At 42.0% G+C, this 16,462-nt stretch overlaps 2 protein-coding genes across 3 annotated transcripts in view; both read right to left on the bottom strand.

Moving 5' to 3' along the window:
- Positions 1-15,197, bottom strand: part of LOC115005101 (T-lymphoma invasion and metastasis-inducing protein 2-like) — a 60,589-nt gene extending 45,392 nt beyond the window's left edge. Inside the window, exon 1 of the mRNA XM_029426902.1 lies at positions 15,162-15,197. The gene's annotated coding sequence lies outside the window, so the exon portion shown is untranslated. The remainder of the gene's footprint in view (positions 1-15,161) is intronic.
- A 588-nt stretch (positions 15,198-15,785) lies between these two features.
- LOC115005108 (transcription factor E2F6-like) overlaps positions 15,786-16,462 on the bottom strand; it is an 8,661-nt gene continuing 7,984 nt past the window's right edge. For both annotated transcript variants that reach the window (XR_003831923.1, XM_029426911.1), the window contains one exon: positions 15,786-16,372. Coding sequence is in view for 1 of the 2 variants with exons in the window: in XM_029426911.1 (XP_029282771.1) it covers positions 16,335-16,372 (38 nt within the window). In the remaining variant the exon portion in view is untranslated. The remainder of the gene's footprint in view (positions 16,373-16,462) is intronic.

Below are 16,462 nucleotides of genomic sequence, written 5' to 3'. Positions count from 1 at the left end.
CATCTCCGACTTCATCACAACTTCATCTCCGACTTCATCACGACTTCATCTCGACTTCATCACTACTTCATCTCTACTTCATCTCGACTTCATCTCGACTTCATCTCCAACTTCATCACAACTTCATCACGACTTCATCACTACTTCATCTCGACTTCATCACTACTTCATCACTACTTCATCTCAACTTCATCACTACTTCATCTCGACTTCATCTCCGACTTCATCACAACTTCATCTCCGACTTCATCACAACTTCATCTCGACTTCATCACTACTTCATCACGACTTCATCACTACTTCATCTCCGACTTCATCACAACTTCATCTCGACTTTATCACTACTTCATCACGACTTCATCACGACTTAATCTCGACTTCATCACGACTTCATCTCCGACTTTATCACAACTTCATCTCGACTTCATCTCCGACTTTATCACAACTTCATCACTACTTCATCTCCGACTTCATCACTACTTCATCACAACTTCATCACAACTTCATCTCGACTTCATCTCCGACTTCATCACAACTTCATCTCAACTTCATCACTACTTCATCACGACTTCATCTCCGACTTCATCACAACTTCATCACAACTTCATCTCGACTTCATCTCCGACTTCATCACAACTTCATCTCCGACTTCATCTCGACTTCATCACTACTTCATCTCAACTTCATCACTACTTCATCTCAACTTCATCACTACTTCATCTCCGACTTCATCTCCGACTTCATCACGACTTCATCACTACTTCATCTCGACTTCATCACTACTTCATCTCAACTTCATCACTACTTCATCTCCGACTTCATCACAACTTCATCTCGACTTCATCACTACTTCATCTCAACTTCATCACTACTTCATCACGACTTCATCACGACTTCATCACAACTTCATCTCGACTTCATCTCCGACTTCATCACAACTTCATCTCCGACTTCATCACTACTTCATCTCGACTTCATCACTACTTCATCTCAACTTCATCACTACTTCATCACGACTTCATCTCGACTTCATCACTACTTCATCTCGACTTCATCACTACTTCATCTCAACTTCATCACTACTTCATCTCCGACTTCATCACAACTTCATCTCGACTTCATCACTACTTCATCTCAACTTCATCACTACTTCATCACGACTTCATCTCGACTTCATCACGACTTCATCTCCGACTTTATCACAACTTCATCTCGACTTCATCTCCGACTTCATCACTACTTCATCTCGACTTCATCTCGACTTCATCACTACTTCATCACGACTTCATCACGACTTCATCACGACTTCATCTCGACTTCATCTCCGACTTCATCACGACTTCATCTCGACTTCATCTCGACTTCATCTCCGACTTCATCTCGACTTCATCACGACTTCATCACTACTTCATCACGACTTCATCTCCGACTTCATCACAACTTCATCACAACTTCATCTCGACTTCATCTCCGACTTCATCTCGACTTCATCACGACTTCATCTCGACTTCATCACGACTTCATCTCGACTTCATCTCCGACTTCATCACGACTCCATCACGACTCCATCTCCGACTTCATCACAACTTCATCTCGACTTCATCACTACTTCATCACGACTTCATCTCGACTTCATCACGACTTCATCTCGACTTCATCTCCGACTTCATCACGACTTCATCACGACTTCATCTCGACTTCATCTCCGACTTCATCTCGACTTCATCACGACTTCATCACAACTTCATCACAACTTCATCACAACTTCATCTCGACTTCATCTCCGACTTCATCACAACTTCATCTCGACTTAATCACTACTTCATCACGACTTCATCTCCGACTTCATCACAACTTCATCACAACTTCATCTCGACTTCATCTCCGACTTCATCACAACTTCGTCTCCGACTTCATCACAACTTCATCTCGACTTCATCTCCGACTTCATCTCCGACTTCATCTCGACTTCATCACGACTTCATCACAACTTCATCACAACTTCATCACAACTTCATCTCGACTTCATCTCCGACTTCATCACAACTTCATCTCGACTTCATCACTACTTCATCACGACTTCATCTCCGACTTCATCACAACTTCATCACAACTTCATCTCGACTTCATCTCCGACTTCATCACAACTTCATCTCCGACTTCATCACAACTTCATCTCGACTTCATCACTACTTCATCACGACTTCATCTCCGACTTCATCTCGACTTCATCTCGACTTCATCTCCGACTTCATCTCGACTTCATCACGACTTCATCACAACTTCATCTCGACTTCATCTCCGACTTCATCACAACTTCATCTCCGACTTCATCACAACTTCATCTCCGACTTCATCACAACTTCATCTCGACTTCATCACTACTTCATCACGACTTCATCTCGACTTCATCTCCGACTTCATCTCGACTTCATCTCCGACTTCATCTCGACTTCATCACGACTTCATCACAACTTCATCACAACTTCATCTCGACTTCATCTCCGACTTCATCACAACTTCATCTCGACTTCATCACTACTTCATCACCACTTCATCTCCGACTTCATCACAACTTCATCACGACTTCATCTCGACTTCATCTCCGACTTCATCACAACTTCATCTCCGACTTCATCACAACTTCATCTCGACTTCATCACTACTTCATCACGACTTCATCTCGACTTCATCTCCGACTTCATCTCGACTTCATCTCGACTTCATCACGACTTCATCACAACTTCATCTCGACTTCATCACTACTTCATCACGACTTCATCTCGACTTCATCTCCGACTTCATCTCGACTTCATCTCCGACTTCATCTCGACTTCATCACGACTTCATCACAACTTCATCACAACTTCATCTCGACTTCATCTCCGACTTCATCACGACTTCATCACAACTTCATCTCCGACTTCATCACGACTTCATCACCGACTTCATCTCCGACTTCATCACGACTTCATCTCCGACTTCATCACGACTTCATCACAACTTCATCACAACTTCATCACGACTTCATCTCCGACTTCATCACAACTTCATCACAACTTCATCTCGACTTCATCTCCGACTTCATCACAACTTCATCTCCGACTTCATCACGACTTCATCTCGACTTCATCACTACTTCATCTCTACTTCATCTCGACTTCATCTCGACTTCATCTCCAACTTCATCACAACTTCATCACGACTTCATCACTACTTCATCTCGACTTCATCACTACTTCATCACTACTTCATCTCAACTTCATCACTACTTCATCTCGACTTCATCTCCGACTTCATCACAACTTCATCTCCGACTTCATCACAACTTCATCTCGACTTCATCACTACTTCATCACGACTTCATCACTACTTCATCTCCGACTTCATCACAACTTCATCTCGACTTTATCACTACTTCATCACGACTTCATCACGACTTAATCTCGACTTCATCACGACTTCATCTCCGACTTTATCACAACTTCATCTCGACTTCATCTCCGACTTTATCACAACTTCATCACTACTTCATCTCCGACTTCATCACTACTTCATCTCGACTTCATCTCGACTTCATCACGACTTCATCACTACTTCATCACGACTTCATCTCGACTTCATCACGACTTCATCACGACTTCATCACGACTTCATCTCGACTTCATCACGACTTCATCTCGACTTCATCTCGACTTCATCACGACTTCATCTCGACTTCATCACGACTTCATCTCGACTTCATCACCACTTCATCTCCGACTTCATCTCGACTTCATCACGACTTCATCTCGACTTCATCTCGAATTCATCTCGACTTCATCTCGACTTCATCTCCGACTTCATCTCAACTTCATCACAACTTCATCTCAACTTCATCACGACATCACCATCTCCGACTTCATCACGACTTCATCACGACTTCAGTGGATTTGTTTGTGGAAGCACAGTAAACATGAGCAGCATGAACTTGGAGATGAACAGTCCTGATCTGCAGCTCACTTTGCAGTTGGATTCTCACGAGATCACACGAAATCTTGTGAGACTTACAGACTGTTTGTTCAAAAACAACAATGGTGGCGGCTCTGAAATAGCATCGTTTCTTTATTGACACTGTTGGGATGGTGATAGCCTAGTGGTACACCTTCCAAACCAGAAGGTTGTGGGTTCAATACCAGGCTGCCCCAGTACCCCTCAGCAAGGTACTTAACCCAGGGAGGTTGCCCCTGTACTTAGTTCACTGTAAATCGCTCTGGATAGGAGCGTCTGCTGAATGACCTGTAATGTAATGAAGGATTTTCTCAGAGTTTTCATCTCTGACGCAACAATCACAGGAAGTAGATCTTTGACTATTTGGGTTAATTTGACATTTGATCAGTTTGCATTGAATACAATATAAAATATGTCACTATGATAGAATGAGGGATTATTGTTTGTTTGGTGGAAACTATTAATAGACGATCAACAGATTAAACATTAAGGGAGAATAATAAAAGAGTTTCAGTCCGAGAACACACCAAACCTCCTCTGAATGTTACAGTTCTGAACGTCGCCCCTCGCCGTGTCCCAGCAGGCCATTGGGCCGTGATGGATGGAGGGTCTTCGCTGTAATCGGCGGTTAATTGAATGAAGTTTAGCGTTAGTGTCGTGGAGGCCGACAGCCTGCAGAGCTGATCTGAGCCTAATCACATTGCATCGCAGGGAAAATGTAGTTTGGTTTCTCCGCAGGTCCGAAACAAGCGGTCACTAAATCTGAGTTAGTGCGCAGCCTGTCAGCCCCCCCCCCCCATCAGTATATCCTCCAACATACAACCAGTCTCCCAAAACTTCTGTCTTTTTCATCTTGTGTTTCTTATCTTTTATATTTTTATATATTTTATTTTCTTCTATATATCTTTTATTTAATTCAGATATATTTTACATCATTTTATCGGATATTTATTGAAATGTTTTATAGTGTTTTTATTTATTTTTATAATTCTCTTCTATAAAGCTTGTTAAAATGTTTTATTTACTGTAAGTTTCTGCTATAAAGCTTTCATTTAAAATATATTGTCCATATATTGTCCATATTTGTATTGTACTGTGCATCACACAGATTAAAGGAACGGCGGGAGGCTTGCTTTTTAAACGGCAGCGTGACCGCGGAGTAATCCTCGCCATGCCGGACTTCCTGCACGCTCCCCAGGCGCCACCCTAACCCGAAACCAAGTGGAGTCAAACTGCTCCATGTGTGAAAGGTAAAGTCCGATTGTGCGGAAATGATTCTACGGATATTGTCCGGAGGTCATACAGTTTGGGGACCACCGGACTAAATGATCTGCACAACATTTGTCAGCAACAGGCGAAGACAACAGAGAGCAAAGATGTGGTGGAGTGTGTGTGTGCTGAACACATTCTTCTTCCTCCTTTGTCCTTCAGAGAGGGGGGGGGGAGTAGTGTCGAGTGCCCGGCGTCGCTCCTTTCAGTCAGCCTCCAGATGCTGCTGCGGGGCCCTCTGGCCCCCAGAACATCCATCACAACACAAGATGGACCGTCAGAGGAGACGACCATCGATTCTTCCTCATGACCTGAGATCAGTTCACTGCCCATCAGAGCGCCATCAGAGCGCAGACCAAGACCAACGCTGCATTCAGGTGTGCCTCGGATGATGTAGGGAACTTGTTCTTCCGATGTCGGTGTGTTCATGAGCTTTAAGTCGTAATGGAAACGACAAAGTGTTTTATTTCTCAGAGCGGACTTGAGGGGGAACTTTAGTCGGGAAATAAGTTTTCCAATTATTCAAACGCCACATGTTGCGATGTTAACGAAAGTTAAACATAATTCCTTGTTTTATTTGACTGTCACACACACACACGCACGCACGCACGCACACACACACACACACACACACACACACACACACACACACACCTTGGAATAAAGTGAGTTTAGTTAGTTTGAACCAGAACTCTTCTCTACAGTAAAACACTGATATGGCTGCAACCAGGATGTAGTTAGCTTAGCATAAAGACTGGAAACGGGGGGGGAAACAGCTAGCATGGCTCGTCCAAAGGGAACAAAATCCACCTGCCAATAATTAAGCTGTTTGTGTTGTGAGCACAGGCTGACGACAGTCTGGAGAGAATAACCTGGTTGGGACTAAAGGCCTGCGGTTCACACCCAGCTGGCATGACATCGTTTCACATTGTGACGTGGAACATAATGACGTCTGACAGCAGTGATGGTCAAAACCTTCAAAATAAGAGCAGAAACAAAGCTTCACTTTAAGTCCTGAGAAGTCCTGCAGCTTCCTCCTCTGTGCCGTCTGAATCACTTTCACGAGAACAAAGTTTCCTTTGTCGTCCTGAAAACGAGATTACAGATCAGCCGTAAACAAGGAGCGCTTGTTTGCGAGCGGTCTCGACAGCTCTCGGTGGTTTGTACCGGCTCAGGTCGGCGCCCGCAGCCGCTGAGCTTCAGAGGAATGTAAAAGCTTTTACAGTAAAACTCGCCGAGGTGAACAAAGTATTTCAAAGACAAACTGAGCAGCGGTTGTTGTTCTGTGGGCTGAGCGGCCGTGCAGAGTCGTGGAAATGATCCTGATCAGACAGAGCAGCCGGACCGAGCCTGAGAAAACAGCCGGCAGTTCTGCTGACAGCATCCGTCCGAGGCTGTGTTAAAGGAGCGTTATCGTCCTGTGAGCTGTAGCCGCACAGACATTTGGAAGAGTAGAAACCATAAGAGAAACATGACGCGTGATCTGCACCGCCCAAGTGTTATTGGGTTCTTATGAGTCACTCTTCTCTGTAACCCTGACAGACTAAACTCAGGGCAAACAACCTTCCTGCTGGACGTAACAACTGTCAGTGCCTTCGAAGGGTATTTACACTTGGGGTCATTTTTGGTCAACAGTAGGGAAGTCACGACACCAGAAAGTTAGTGTTCAATATCTGTGAAATTCCACAATTCTCGAAAGTCAAAACAAGAAATGTCCAACATGCACTCGTTATTTACCGTTAAATAATGCTGAAAACATTATTTATTCAACTACAAACTACATTTTACAAGACTACATTGAACACATCCTGATAATGTTATAATTTACTTTGTTCTAATACTCATTTTTACAGAATAGAGCCTGAATGCACCACGATGTTGCTCTATGGAACCTTAGAAGATGTTAAGATCAGATCCGTCCTGGAGACAAACTGAAGCAACATCTGGATGGTGGAGCGGGAATTTCCCTCATGATGTCCGCACACACACACACACACACACACACACACACACACACACACACACACACACACACACACACACACACCTCTGGAGGGTGGAACTTCCCGTCACACACTTCCTGTCCTGCTGTCACTGCACACACACTTCTCAGCTCTTTATAATTCCCCCAACAGGAAATACAAAGTCCAGAAACAGAGCGCTGGAACAAACCATAGCTGGATTTACGTGTTTCAACTCATCATATATGACATTCCCAATCATTCACCCGTTAGCTTTCCTTCCCGTCACACAAGCCGCTGGTTTCACTTTTATAAAAAGCTCACTGCAGGTTTGTGTTGCTGAGCTGACAGAACGAGAGCTTCAACACTGTCACACACACCAACCAACTTAAATCCTGTCGTCTTACAGAAGAAGGCAAGAGTGCGAAACCACCGGAAGCTTGTCTTCTTACACAACTCTGAAGCCGAGGCTGGAAAACAACGACGGCTTGAGACAAACGAGGTTACACTACAATTTGTTTCATTACGTTTCATTACGTCACATCACGTTACACTACGTTACACTACGTTACACTACGTTACACTACGCTTTGTTTCATTACGTTTCATTACGTTACACTACGTTACACTACGCTTTGTTTCATTACGTTACACTACGTTACACTACGTTACACTACGTTACACTACACTACGTTACGTTACACTACGTTACGTTACACTACGCTTTGTTTCATTACGTTACACTACGTTACGTTACACTACGTTACGTTACACTATGTGACACTATGTTACACTACATTTCACATCGTTACACTACGTTTCACGTCACGTTTCACGTCACATTTCACGTTATACGGCACGTTTCACGTCACACTACATTTCACCTCACGTTACACTACGTTTCACCTCACGTTTCACCTCACGTTTCACGTCACGTTACGTTTCACCTCACGTTACACTACGTGTCACGTCACGTTTCACGTCACGTTACACTACGTTTCACCTCACGTTACACGTCACGTTACACTACGTTTCCCATCACGTTACACGTCACGTTACACTACATGTCACGTCACACTACATGTCACGTCACGTTACACTACGTGTCACGTCACACTACGTGTCACGTCACACTACGTGTCACGTCACGTTACGTGTCACGTCACACTACGTGTCACGTCACGTTACACTACGTTTCACCTCACGTTACACTACGTTGTTTCACGTTGTTTCACGTCACGTAGTTTCACGTCACGTAGTTTCACGTCACGTAGTTTCACGTCACGTTGTTTCACGTCACGTTGTTTCACGTCACGTTGTTTCACGTCACGTTGTTTCACGTTACACTACGTTTCACGTCACGTTTCACGTCACGTTTCACGTCACGTTTCACTTCACGTTTCACTTCACGTCTCACTTCACGTCTCGCTTTGTTTCATTATGTTTTGTTTCATTACATTACGTTACGCTGTTTCATTACGCTTTGTTTCATTACGTTGTTTCATTACGTTGTTTCATTACGTTACGCTACATTACGTTACATTACGCTTTGTTTCATTACGTTGTTTCATTACGCTTTGTTTCATTACGTTGTGTTTCATCATGTTACATTACGCTATGCTACTTCACATTACGTTTAATTACGTTTTGTTTCATTACGTTAGATTACGTGCTCGATACTGAGTAAAGCAAAGTGTTGAGGTTAAAACTTTCCATGTTCACAAGTTTTATCTAAACACTAACATATGAACACCTGCAGGCTGCAAACTGTTCGTCACTCTTCGTACTGAAATTCAATCAGAACTCAACACGTCCTATAACGTGATTTATATCTGAAGGCCACAGGGGAGAAGAAAATATCAGGTTCCTTCAAAGTAAAATACCACAAGCCTCTTCACAATAACATACCAGAAGCTCCTTCACAATAAAATACCAGAAGCCCTTTCACAATAAAATACCTGAAGCCTCCACACAGTAAAATACCTGAAGCCTCTTCACAATAAAACACCTGAAGCCTCTTCACAGTAAAATACCTGAAGCCTCTTCACAATAAAACACCTGAAGCCTTTTCACAATAAAACACCTGAAGCCTCTTCACAGTAAAAGACTTGAAGCCTCTTCACAGTAAAAGACCTGAAGCCTCTTCACAGTAAAATACCTGAAGCCTCTTCACAATAAAACACCTGAAGCCTCTTCACAGTAAAAGACCTGAAGCCTCTTCACAATAAAACACCTGAAGCCTCTTCACAGTAAAATACCTGAAGCCTCTTCACAGTAAAAGACCTGAAGCCTCTTCACAGTAAAAGACCTGAAGCCTCTTCACAGTAAAAGACCTGAAGCCTCTTCACAGTAAAAGACCTGAAGCCTCTTCACAGTAAAATACCTGAAGCCTCTTCACAGTAAAAGACCTGAAACCTCTTCACAGTAAAAGACCTGAAGCCTCTTCACAGTAAAAGACCTCCAGCTCCTTCACAGTAAAAGACCTATAGTTGCTCTGGAGTAAAGGCCGTACAGCCTCAAGCCCTACTTCTGTTTTATTCACAGAAACTAGAAGGCTTTTACTGTGAAGAACAGACTTCCTCACAGAGCCACTATCTTTAAACATGCTGCTCTGATGTTTATTGTGGAGCCTCAGACCACAGGAACAATAGAAATACACTCCAGCTCTGGTGTCTGCATCTCAGTATCATGTTCAGCTTCCAGAGCACCGTCACCAAACCGAAACCCCACCGAGCAGATGGAAAAGCTCCCGAGCAGAGCCAGCAGGGCGACAACACGCTGCACTCATGTAATGGAAATAAACCCTCAACATATCAGGAGTGATTTTCCCTGAGGAATCCAAGATGGAGGGATGGATGGAAAAGATGTGCCCGGGATGTGGAAACAGGAAAGCTGGATATGTTTTCCAAATGTGAACAAACTCACTGGAGGAGAAGAAGAGTTCAGCGGGAAGTTTAAAGGAAATGAAAAATGAGCTTTTCACCCTGCTGGGGGGACAAGTCTCACCATCTTTAAGAGAAGGACTCGTACTTCCTTAAATAGATCAACCGGCCTCCTTTATGTAACAGAAATATGAGAATAATAACAGTTTTATTTCATATCTTCTGCTGTTTTAGTTCAACCCTCTGAATACTTGACAAAGAAGTTCCTTCTCACACACATTAAGAACTACAAACAAACTCAAGGGGGGGGGGGGGGGGGGGTTATTATGATGTGGGGAGAGAGTATTATGGGTGTAATGGGAAGCAGCTGTTGAGGGAAACACTGATCCTGGTGACGTAACACACACACACACACACACACACACACACACACACACACACACACACACACACACACACACACACACACAATTCTTCTCTATTTTGATTTGGGGCATGATTTTGAAACTACAGTTTTCATAATTGGGGTGTTTGAGGATCCAAACAGGAAGTATAACGTCGCTTTGGAGTCAGTTTGCTCTGAACTACAACTATGTGGTACAATATGCTGAATGATGTACCCTCAGCTCCTGTGTGCAGCCCCGACCCCCCCGACGATCGCTGGAGAACATTAAAACTGAACAAAACTTCAAAACGTGAAGATTTTCAAATAGCCGTGCATTTGATCAGATGACGATTCTCGTGCGTTGAACAGAAAATTTCATGGGCATGTTGAGATTTTTCCACCACAGTCTGCAGAATGTACCCCCCCCCCCCCCCTTCACCAGAGCCTTTCAGTCCTGTGGACAGATGACTCTTGAAATTACTGCTGCAGGCACCAAATAAACCTCATTATCATGAACGCTACAGTTCCCTTCATTCGCTGAGTAATCAAAGCAGGATGAGAGAGTGTGTGTGTGTGTGTGTGTGTGTGTGTGGAGATTATTTAGACCCCTTCCCGGCTTGTTTTGGAGAAGTAAGAAGTGCATCTCTTGTCATCATCTCACGCGAATCTTCCTGAAGCTCCACTGAGTCCACAACAACGTGGTCCAAACCACAAAGTGGAAAAACAAAAAGAACAGCGTTGGCCTTGTTAAATCTGGGTTAGGGTATGCTGGTGGACAACTGCGTCCACTTCCTGCGTGGACGCTCCTGTGGAGCTCAGAGTCTTTAACTCACCTGCAGGGAGTCTGAACGAGCCTGAAGGGTTTGAAGGGGTTGAGGTTTGAAGCGATGCTAGGAGCTCCTTTAGCGTAAGACACACTGGACCACATCAATAACATCCACCGTGGTGTCATTCTGTAGCCGGGTGTAAGTGCAGGCGGCTTCTTTCAACGGAACACGTTTGGCGTCCTGCTGTGCGGCGGGCGGAGAGAAGTTTTGTAGAGACATCTCTCAACACCTTCGCAGCACGTGCCGATCACATCGTCCGAACTGCACAGCCACGACGCAGGAAGGACAGAGGGACGATCCAGAAAACATTTCAAACAGAAGGTAGAGAGCAGAGGTCGACACTGGAGCGACGACTTCAACAAAGTTACTAGCGTCACGGTTTGAATAAATCACTGAATGTGTTCTCCTTCTCATCTCATGGAGGTGAAGGAGAAGGAAAGACATCTGCAGCTTCACACTGCAGGTCAGGACCACCATTTGTGTTTCATACTGCGACCTTTGACCTTCTTATACCGTTGATCTAGAATCGGAGGCGTATTACAGTCTTGAGTATAACAATGTGTGTGTGTGTGAGGTGCAGTCGCAGAAAAAAGCGTCTGTTTTCCTCAAAAGTAAAAGTTGCAGCAGTTTCAATGACTCTGCTCTTCTACATTAAAGGTTCTACTTTCCAGTGAAGTCCAAAGTAAACGGTGAGAAGTGTTGGGGTGAAGACTCGATGTCTCACTGAACTGAATACCTGTGATGTAATGAAGAGGTCGGTGTCACACAGTATTCTATGGGTATAACATCTCTTTGGATTATTCTTTATTACGCTTTGCAGTAAATTTCCTGTTTGATTTTCATAGAAGTTAAATCCAGCGCACCTCGTGCCTCAGAGTGATGCCGTTCACTTTAAAATGTTAGATACAAGATATGTTTCTAAAAGCACGACGATCCCAAAGTCTGACTGTTTGCATTTCCAGCGATTGTTCAGCGTCGAACCTTCAACACAAATTTAATTTAAAGTTTGTTTTACAACTTGTGAAAAAGTCGGGTTGTAATCTAATTTCTCTTTTTTGTTTGAACACGTTACATTAAAGTAAATACGCTTTACGAAGTATTGTGTTTCATGTCGTCATGACAACAGTCAGTATGATAACGTTGACTCCACTGCAGGACACGAGATGTTCTCTGCATTTAGGGGAAAGAATTTTGCACATACCGTACATCAGAGTTTTGTTGATATACCGATATCATTTCTCCTTCAGTAAGACTCCTAAGGCTTAATTTCTCCTTCAGTAAGACTCCTAAGGCTTAAGTTCTCCTTAAGTAAGACTCCTAAGGCTTAATTTCTCCTTAAGTAAGACTCCTAAGGTTTCATTTCTCCTTCAGTAAGACTCCTAAGGCTTAAGTTCTCCTTAAGTAAGACTCCTAAGGCTTAAGTTCTCCTTAAGTAAGACTCCTAAGGCTTAAGTTCTCCTTAAGTAAGACTCCTAAGGCTTAATTTCTCCTTAAGTAAGACTCCTAAGGTTTCATTTCTCCTTCAGTAAGACTCCTAAGGCTTAAGTTCTCCTTAAGTAAGACTCCTAAGGCTTAAGTTCTCCTTAAGTAAGACTCCTAAGGCTTAAGTTCTCCTTAAGTAAGACTCCTAAGGCTTAATTTCTCCTTAAGTAAGACTCCTAAGGCTTAATTTCTCCTTCAGTAAGACTCCTAAGGCTTAATTTCTCCTTAAGTAAGACTCCTAAGGCTTAATTTCTCCTTCAGTAAGACTCCTAAGGCTTAATTTCTCCTTAAGTAAGACTCCTGATGCTTAATTTCTCCTTAAGTAAGACTCCTAAGGCTTCATTTGTCCTTAAGACTCCTAAGGCTTAATTTCTCCTTCAGTAAGACTCCTAAGGCTTAATTTCTCCTTAAGTAAGACTCCTAAGGCTTAATTTCTCCTTAAGTAAGACTCCTAAGGCTTAATTTCTCCTTCAGTAAGACTCCTAAGGCTTAATTTCTCCTTCAGTAAGACTCCTAAGGCTAAATTTCTCCTTAAGTAAAACTCCTAAGGCTAAATTTCTCCTTAAGTAAGACTCCTAAGGCTTAATTTCTTCTTCAGTAAGACTCCTAAGGCTTCATTTGTACTTAAGACTCCTAAGGCTTAATTTCTCCTTAAGTAAGACTCCTAAGGCTTAATTTCTCCTTCAGTAAGACTCCTAAGGCTTAATTTCTCCTTAAGTAAGACTCCTAAGGCTTAATTTCTCCTTCAGTAAGACTCCTAAGGCTTAATTTCTCCTTAAGTAAGACTCCTGATGCTTAATTTCTCCTTAAGTAAGACTCCTAAGGCTTCATTTGTCCTTAAGACTCCTAAGGCTTAATTTCTCCTTCAGTAAGACTCCTAAGGCTTAATTTCTCCTTAAGTAAGACTCCTAAGGCTTAATTTCTCCTTAAGTAAGACTCCTAAGGCTTAATTTCTCCTTCAGTAAGACTCCTAAGGCTTAATTTCTCCTTCAGTAAGACTCCTAAGGCTAAATTTCTCCTTAAGTAAAACTCCTAAGGCTAAATTTCTCCTTAAGTAAGACTCCTAAGGCTTAATTTCTTCTTCAGTAAGACTCCTAAGGCTTCATTTGTACTTAAGACTCCTAAGGCTTAATTTCTCCTTAAGTAAGACTCCTAAGGCTTAATTTCTCCTTCAGTAAGACTCCTAAGGCTTAATTTCTCCTTCAGTAAGACTCCTAAGGCTAAATTTCTCCTTAAGTAAAACTCCTAAGGCTAAATTTCTCCTTAAGTAAGACTCCTAAGGCTTAATTTCTTCTTCAGTAAGACTCCTAAGGCTTCATTTGTACTTAAGACTCCTAAGGCTTAATTTCTCCTTAAGTAAGACTCCTAAGGCTAAATTTCTCCTTCAGTAAGACTCCTAAGGCTAAATTTCTCCTTAAGTAAGACTCCTAAGGCTTAATTTCTTCTTCAGTAAGACTCCTAAGGCTTCATTTGACCTTAAGACTCCTAAGGCTTCATTTGTCCTTAAGACTCCTAAGGCTTAATTTCTCCTTAAGTATGACTCCTAAGGCTTAATTTCTCCTTAAGTAAGACTCCTAAGGCTTCATTTCTTCTTCAGTAAGACTCCTAAGGTTTCATTTATCCTTAAGTAAGACTCCTAAGGCTAAATTTCTCCTTAAGTAAGACTCCTAAGGCTTCATTTCTCCTTCAGTAAGACTCCTAAGGCTTAATTTCTCCTTAAGTAAGACTCCTAAGGCTAAATTTCTCCTTAAGTAAGACTCCTAAGGCTTAATTTCTCTTTAAGTAAGACTCCTAAGGCTAAATTTCTCCTTAAGTAAGACTCCTAAGGCTAAATTTCTCCTTAAGTAAGACTCCTAAGGCTTCATTTGTCCTTAAGACTCCTAAGGCTTAATTTCTCCTTAAGTAAGACTCCTAAGGCTTCATTTCTCCTTAAGTAAGACTCCTAAGGCTTAATTTCTCCTTAAGACTCCTAAGGCTTAATTCATCCTCAACCTTTAATCTGTCTTCAGGTTATTTAGACGTAGAATGAATTTAAAAGTCGATGATTGAACTCTACATCCCGCCCTGGAGGATTTACGGCCTCCGTGTCCTCACACGGCCACACATCAAAGTTTAAATGTGAGCAGGAAGCGTCTCGTTACAGAAACATCTGGAAGCTGAAGGAAAACACGTCTCCTCATGTTACACAGCCTGCTTCAGTCCGCCAACAGAAACAACACACACACACACACACTGCAGCTCCATTACACACACTCTTTAAACTACCAGAGCTCTGCAGAAAACATTGAGACAGTGAAGGCAACACGCTGTCCTTCTGAACCTCGAGGCCCAACTCAACAAACAATAAGGTTCAGTTCAGACTCACCTGCAGCTGGTCTTATCTGAAGAAAGGATTCTGTACTTTCCTCTGCGGTGTTCACGCGTTTCCCGTCCTGACAGCAGGAAGGCCGGGTCCTTCAGCTGGACCAGCAGCAGCAGGAGGAAGAGGAGGAGGAAGAGGAGGAGGATTGTTTCACTAAACCACACCTCAGTGACACACTGGAACAGTGAGAGAACTGTATACTTACCCTCCACTACGCTGCAGCTCAAAGCGTTCACTTTATACGATGTCTGCAACTCACGATCATTTTCAGCCATTTATCTGCTGATAGTTTCTAGATCAGTAAAATGTCAGAAAATAGTGAAAGATGTCCCGTTTCTCAAAGTCTTGTTTTAAAAACCCAAAAGATATCAGATTATATAAATGCAGCAAATCTCCATATTTAAGATGAATTTTCTGCATTAAAAATGACTTTAACAATTATCTAAATAGTTGGAGATAATTTTTAAGAGACAAATGTTACATGCAGGACTTTTACTTGTATCATGTGGTATTAATACTTTAGCAGTATTCATCATTATATGTATCATATTGTTATGTCTTCCTCTCAGACTCTGCTGCCCCCTGGCGGTTCTACAACATAACACAAAGACAGAAGAAGAAACGAGGAACAGTTTGTGTATTTATTAAAAACAGACATCTTTACTAGAAAATGTATTCAAAATGTAAACGTGGCAGCAACACAAATACTGAGGAAAAAATAAACGAAACTAAGAATATTTTCAAGATATTACGTTTCCCCTCTGTCTTAACACTTTAAAAATAAATTAAAAAAGAGTTGTTAAAAGGTTCAACACAAATGTACCCAGATAGTTCTATTACATTGCATATTTATTTATCATTATTAATAATATTTTCCTTGAAAGAACTGAAAGCCAGTAAATTAATCTGTATACTCTTTTTATTAATATACTGTAAATCACATTTTATGTAGACAAAGATCACTTTTTACAAACAACAATAAAGATAATAATGTGTTTACATTCTAATTCCCTAGAATAAAAGTGCAAAAAGTTTATTTTATGGGAAATTATTGGAAATTGAAACATTTGACAGAAGCACTTCCCATTTATAAGCACATTAATAGTTATTATTATTATGATTATTATTATTATTGCTACTTCATACAAGATAATCGTGTCTGCATTTCTCATGTTCTCATCTCTGCATCACATTCAGGGATTTAAACCAGCAACCTTCAAGAAAAATAAAATAAAATGTATAAATCCAAAGCACAGTCAGAAACAGAAAAACAAAAGCAGTCAGGACACGATGACAGGATCCAA

This window comes from Cottoperca gobio, unplaced genomic scaffold (genome assembly GCF_900634415.1).
Source record: "Cottoperca gobio unplaced genomic scaffold, fCotGob3.1 fCotGob3_254arrow_ctg1, whole genome shotgun sequence".
In the NCBI taxonomy this organism is placed as follows: Eukaryota; Metazoa; Chordata; class Actinopteri; order Perciformes; family Bovichtidae; genus Cottoperca; species Cottoperca gobio.
This window is presented reverse-complemented; position numbering and strand designations above follow the sequence as displayed.